Below are 6,853 nucleotides of genomic sequence, written 5' to 3'. Positions count from 1 at the left end.
TCCAAGATTTACAATGAGAGAACAAAACGTTGGCATGATAAGCGGGTGAAAATGAAGAAGTTCAAACCATGGGACAAGGTATTAATGTTCAACTCTAGAGTAAGCTATTTGGACACGGGAAATTAAAAAGCAAGTGGGAAGGGCTGTTCAATGTCATCGACACCTCGTCAAGGGGCAATCACACTCCGTGACGACTCAGGTAACATTTTTAAGGTAAACGGCCGGCATTTAAAAATTTTCTTTTAGCCAATTGAAAATTTAGTTGAAGAAGTGGATGTGATTGAATTGATTGATTATGAACCATGATGATCTCATCTAAATTTGGTTAGCTTTAGTATAGTTTGCATTTTTGTTTTCTTCCTAGCTTAACTAAACTTTGAAGTAGACGGAACCGTGCGTTTCGGCTTAAGCTCCGCCTCTGGCCTCTGCCCGCGGGCCGCGACGGGATCGTGAAGACCAACTCAACTAGTGTAGGCCTTAAACTAGCCCCCCGATCCCTCACGTTCGGCCACCGCGACGAGCACGAGATCCCAGCGCTGCCCCGCCCGACGCCATGATGGATCCCTCCTCCTCCTCCGCCGCCGTCCCGGCCGCCGCCCCCGCTGTCGGTGACGGCGGCGGCGGCGGCGGCGGGGGCCCGGCGGTCGCCGTCTCCTCCGCGGTCGCGATGGCGTCCAGGCGGTTCCAGCACCTGCTGGACCGGTCCACGCCCCACGTCGGGCGGCGGTGGCTGGCCTTCGCCGGCGTGGCGGCCGCGTACGCGCTGCGTGTCTGGTTCGCGGGAGGGTACTACATCGTGACCTACGCCCTCGGCATCTACATCCTCAACCTCCTCATCGCCTTCCTCTCGCCCCAGGTCGACCCCGAGGTCGCCGAGGTGCTCGGCGAGGGGGGGGCCGCGCTCCCCACCCGCGCATCTGACGAGTTCCGCCCTTTCGTCCGTCGCCTTCCGGAGTTCAAATTCTGGTTCGATCCGATCCGACGCAATCCTCTTCCTTGTTGCAATCCAGCTCGAATTGTGGGATCCCTCTTTTTTTGTGTGCTATCGTATGGACGTGCTCGTCGATTATACATGCGTGCTACTTGCTTGCTTGTGCTCAAATATTCGGTGGCTTGCAAGGATGGATCTTTTAGCCGTCGTGTGAGATTTGAACCAAATTCTCTGGGATCTGATGTAACCTCTGCTCGGGCAGATTGACATCTTCGTAAGAGTATGGTTTGTGGGCGGTGAGTGCCTGAGGGGTTCGGGGAGCGGGTGGGGGAGGTTCATTGGATGCACGCAAACACGGTATGATTAAACTGTTCTTTAGGTTGTGGTGCCACATAAGCTGCAATCCGGCCTGGGATTTGTGATGTGTTGGAACTCGGTGAATTGAGACTTGAGGCCTCATGGTTTTATCAATAATCAAGGAGGAGCCTTCCATTTATGGTACCACATATAGTTGGCCATAGACTATAAACGTTTTCACCTGGCAAGCTGGACTGTCAGTATAGAACATAAATTTATTCAATGGCTAAGTAGCCAGCTGCTGTTTGATTATTTCTACAAATTGGTCGTGTTAATTGACTTTGGTGTAAGAAATGGGGATACTGGGAGTGCAACAGTTTACAGTTCCCAGTCAAATAGAGTATGCTTTTCATTTGAACTTTTGAGGTGCATGTAGTCGGACGGTGAGTTCTAGGAGAGTAGCTTGGCAGGATATTATTTCGTTGGATGAGTCAAGCTTCTTCATTAGTTGAGAAGTGATGTTTGAAAGTAGTTCTTGATGACATGCACTTCTAAACAGAAAATTAGTATTTTGCAAGATATCAATTTTATGCTATCTGTGCTAATAACAATACTGAAGAAATAAGAGGTTAAATAACATAAGCACAACTCTATCATAAACAGGCTCCTGGTTTCTCATCACATACCATATTTATCCTATCCGTGCTATTGGTGTTTCAGTAATAGTGCAGCATCTCAGCCCATTTGTGGTGTCCAGCATGGCTCAGTTGCAACAGTGATGAGATTTGTCCTGCATAGACTTCATATTTGTTTGGCTACCATATAAACTCAATGTATCCAAATGTAGTAACTCTTGCTAGACCCTTTTGGTGAAGTAGGACAGAAAAGTCAGCAAATTGATACGCAAGCATAGTTAATGCCCCATGTGGGGACTTTACTTTAAGCGAATTTTGGCCCTTAGAGGTTTACACATAAAATTTCATATGTTCAACTTCCAACACTGTTATTGATTCCTTTTGGGATCAGATTAGTGGGGAGCAGCAGTGCTGGGAAAACTAGGACAAGTGTGTGTTGCAGGAGGTAGGTAGGAGATAATGCTTGTAGGAGATAACTTATGGGAAACGAATTAGCCTTTTCCATTGAGGAGCGCCCTCTTCTCACTTTTACCATTAATTTTCTTAACCTCTGTTTTACCATCCAACCATTAGAGATCTGTTCATTTTTTGCCCTTCTTCTGCTATTCTGCCTGGTTAATGTGCTTTGGCTAGATCCCACATGTCAGATAAATAAATATGAGAATGCCCCTTTTTTTCCTCCACTCATTGCATGCTCTATCTCTTTATTCCCCTGCATGGTGGCAGCTGAATTGATTAGTGGAGCATTATCTCTTTCTTTCAGTTCAACCATAATTACCTTAAAGGCCTGTTGGTCCTGCACTAATAAGAATTTAAATGCACTCATGAGAGAGAACAGGATTATGTGTTTCCATCTTCTCTGTTCTGAAACAGATTGGAGACAGGTGTGTATGGTGGGTTCAGGGAGCTTGGTGCCTGTGGAAAGATTGACGGCAAAGGCTAGGATCTGCAGAAATGGACCAACACCACTCCAGAGCTTTTGATGGCAACAGCTCGGATGGCCATGCAAGCCAGCTATAGTGGCAAACCCATGGTGATGGAGCAAAATAGTGACTAAACAGACAAATTAACGTGCCATGAGAATCTGCATAGTGGAATCCAATGGTCACACTGACCTCCCCCTGCCATGTTGGATGACGGGGTGGGGTCCGGAGGGAAGGAGGGGTTGGATCTGTGAGGTCGCTGCCCTTTCCTGCGTCGTGTGGAATTGAGGACCAGTAGGGTTGCACAAAGCTAATTGTGTTTGACCACAGCAGAATGGGTAGAAGGTAGCTGAAGCGATTGTGAGTTTGCTGGGGGTGTGTGAGCTCAGTTTCGAGAGGGAGTGGGTGGAGCTTGATTTGGGAAGGAGGCATGGGGAAGAAGAATTGAGAAGAAGATGGAGTGGTCGAAGTCAGGGGTAAAAGTAAGAGGATGTTTTTTAGTGTCAAAAGGTAATTTCCTCGTAACTTAGTTCCGGGTTTAGAGGTAAGATGGTTAAACGATCATTATAAGGCTGTGTTCGTTAGTCACAGTTGAGAACTTTCTCCCTCCGCATGGAAAACGAGGTATCCCATTAGCGCTTGATTAATTATTAACTAAAAAAACTTGAAAATGGTTTGATATGATTTTTTACGGCAACTTTTCTATAGAAATTTTTTGCAAAAAAAAAAAACGCATCTTTTAGCAGTTTGGGAAGCGTGCTCATGGAAAACGAGGGATCAGAAGTTGGAGGAAGGAGTTCCAAACTCACCTTAAGTTGAGTTGTTAAGCCATTTTGAGGCGATAATTAAATATTGGCTCAGTTGCTTTGCATACTGGGTAGGAATGTGCCCTGCTGCATACATGAGGGCAAGATCAATTATCTCTGTTTCACCTTGCTATCTTGAGTTACCATAAATTCATACCCTCTGTTCACCTCTTTCCATGTTTTGAAGGCCATATCACAAAATATATTCCTTATGGGGTAATACATTTCTGATGCAGTGATACTGCACTACCACAAGCTATATTGTTCTGCTATGTATTCCTATATATACATATATTCACCTTTAAAATTGGACACTACAGTGTACAGTATCTTTGTATGTTTTTAAATTGTTGCGATGTGTTGATGAGGGTTATAACTGACAACTATGTTGATTGACGGGAACCTCTGTATGTATCATTCTTTACCAGACATTTTTTTATTAATCTGATGATGTAGCATTCCAATAATTTAAACAGTTGCCAATTCGCCTTATATAATCTCCATCCATATATTTTGTACTTTATTTATTTTTCTTTAGAAACAATGTGACATTATTTCATGTTAGTGTTACAGTTACAACCAACTTGACTGATGGTTCACCTTGAGAAAAAAGGATGAAGCTAGACTGGGAGAGCTTTCCGATGTTACTTACAGTGGGATTTAATGGAATACCTCTTGGTTGATGTGCCATATTAGCATTGTGCTCTTTAGGCTTTATTTAGTTAAATTTGATTTTCGATACAAGTTTTCTGAAAGGTCATCTTCATCCTTTATTTTACTTAAGGAACAAATTAATGTCAACAGAAGAGTTTCTTTTAACATCTAACTTAATGTGCTTGGTACGGGAGACGTGTTCTTGCTCTTAGAACTTTGGTTGTGTTCTTTTCTTCCCCCCTTTTTCTTGCCCTGGTTCTCCCCCCCCCCCCCCCTTTTTTTGGCTCTTATGGATATTTTTACTCATTTAAATGGAGATTGGTGGTTGATTGATTGTGATGATGCACTTTTGCCCACCCCTTCCACATCATTTTTTGGGTTAACTAATGTCCTTATGCTTATGTGTGTTGTTTTTTAGATATATTTAAACCTCTGTACGTGTGTAAATGTAGGTAGCTGATTGATTTTATGTGAATTATCTCTTACAGGGATTTTTTTTTTGTGCAACACATTACTCATCAATTCAAAACTAAGGCTATCAATTAAAACCTAATTGCAAGCAGAAAACTAACCTAGTGCCTAAGATTTAAAACTAGTGTTGCCCTAGTTTTGCAACATATAGGAAATCCTACAGTAGCAAGATAATTCTTGGAAAGTATAAAGAACAAGAGCAGTGTTTGCCTAATCACTAGCCAGTGGTCTAGATGAAATCCTTTCAGACTTAGCAAATGCGATTAGTTCCGGTTATTATGTTGTTATTAGATGCTTTCAGGGGATTCTAGAAGATGGCCTTAAGTTGATTGAATTTGGAAGGTTTGCATGAATCTTATCTTGAGGCACATTTGGTTATGGTAGTGGTGGTGGTTACTTACATGTAGATGTGGAGAAGCCATTCTCTGTTGTCATCATTTGATTATTTCCTAAATGTAGATTGTACAATTGATGGATGGAAATCTATACTATTCTCAATATGTCGTCTGTTTTGATCCAACCACATTATCTGTTCATTGTTACATCTGAAGTCAAGTGAATTTGAGATGTCCTCAGTGAGTTCTACTTTTATTTCTCAGTAATCATCACAACTGCTATACATGGTAATAAACATATTACTGAATATGTTTTCAATGATTTGTACTTTTATTCCTGTACAGTTATCAAAACTGCTTTGCCTTGTTGTAAACATGCTAACTTTCTTCTATATTTTTAATTTCTCAATTTTCTTTGTTTGAATTGTCATATCAAGAAATTTGCCTTAAAACCTATCTCATGTATATGGCAACCTATTAAATGTTTGTGGGGCTTCACACTTGTGCCTAAGTGATATAAAAAAAGTTTCAGTGGCTGAATTGCTGTAGTACTAAGTTGGATGTATTGTTGAATATATCAAGTGACGTTTGTCTCTTAGTATGATAATGTGCTTTATTTTTAGTTAAAGGACCGTAGTCAAGGTTACATTACCATGTCTGCTGTGTTTTCTGTGAAGTTATTTTTTCTTTGACAGATAAAACTAACTTTAATTTGACTTTCTCCTTTACAGGTATTCCATTGTTAAAGCATTCTGTATTGCTTTTGTCCTGACGTTCTTCAGTGTGTTCGATGTGCCTGTGTTTTGGCCTATTCTTCTATTCTATTGGGTGGTTTTGTTTACAGTCACAATGAAGCGACAGATTCTTCATATGATAAAATACAGATATGTTCCATTCTCCTTCGGGAAGCAGGTAAGCAAAATATTTTAATCATTCAGTTATTTGTTAGTTGTACTACATTCAGTTATTTGTTAGTTGTACTAGTCAGTGATCTATCTTTTGTCATGTTCTTACGTTGGTACTTGGTTCATTTTGTCAGCGTTATAATGGAAAAAGGGTAGCTTCTGCTGATGATCTCACCCTTCCCAAGGATTAAGTACTTGGGATTCTGTAACTGCAAAATGTGCTTTTAGTTACTACGTAGCAGTTGGAAATGGCCTGTAATGGCTGCACAGGTAGCTCCATCGATCGCAAGGATCTGAACGTTACAAAATGCTAACACCAAGCATTAGAACCTCATAAAAAACCATGGTATCTTTACAATGCTGAGAGAATAGGCCTCTAGCACCGCTTTTCGCAGTGTTTCCCTGTACTAGAGCAAAACCGTATGTACACATTTGTTGCTCCATATATCTCCCTGTACTATATTAGCGCCGAGAAGTGAGAAGATGGATGACCCACAGGATCTTGTATAACATTTGTTGGAGTGTTTTACCCAACTACTCATGTTTCACTGAGTAAGTTGCTGCTTGCTATGCAGTTCAGCGTATTCCGTGTTAACTGAGTCAAACTGCAAACTGTACTATGCGTGGGTTTCCAACTACCACCCAAAATAATTGATGAATTGTTCTTTTTCAAAAAAAAAAAGGATTGATCAATTCTGCAGTAATGATTATTTGCGTTGGCATTTCGGGTGAATTATTCAGTTTGGAATTAGTTGATCCACATTTTCAGAGCCACGTGCTCCGGTCGGTACGAATTGAAAAACTGTAGTAAATAAGGTAAGTTCAAAATAATTTATTTCTTTTGACAAATTACCAACCGGTTACCGTACTTTATCTAGCCATTGCGAACCTCGAGA

At 41.5% G+C, this 6,853-nt stretch overlaps 1 protein-coding gene across 1 annotated transcript; it reads left to right on the top strand.

The window, feature by feature from the left end:
* Positions 1 to 438: 438 nt before the first annotated feature.
* Positions 439 to 6,541, top strand: LOC4345237 (protein RER1A). Its single transcript, XM_015795168.3, has 3 exons — positions 439 to 966; positions 5,784 to 5,964; positions 6,092 to 6,541. The coding sequence occupies exons 1-3, from the start codon at positions 554 to 556 to the stop codon at positions 6,146 to 6,148; spliced, it is 651 nt and encodes a 216-aa protein (XP_015650654.1). The 5' UTR covers positions 439 to 553; the 3' UTR covers positions 6,149 to 6,541.
* The last annotated feature ends 312 nt before the right edge of the window (positions 6,542 to 6,853 follow it).

This window comes from Oryza sativa, chromosome 8 (assembly GCF_034140825.1).
Source record: "Oryza sativa Japonica Group chromosome 8, ASM3414082v1".
Lineage (NCBI taxonomy): Eukaryota > Viridiplantae > Streptophyta > Magnoliopsida > Poales > Poaceae > Oryza > Oryza sativa.
This window is presented reverse-complemented; position numbering and strand designations above follow the sequence as displayed.

Bases quoted from the DNA above. Each gene is read 5' to 3' on its own strand.
- LOC4345237 (XM_015795168.3), top strand. From the start codon at position 554: ATGATGGATCCCTCCTCCTCCTCCGCCGCCGTCCCGGCCGCCGCCCCC. The intron at 967-5,783 runs GTTCGATCCGAT...TCTCCTTTACAG, and splicing joins CTTCCGGAGTTCAAATTCTG to GTATTCCATTGTTAAAGCAT. The intron at 5,965-6,091 runs GTAAGCAAAATA...TCATTTTGTCAG, and splicing joins CATTCTCCTTCGGGAAGCAG to CGTTATAATGGAAAAAGGGT.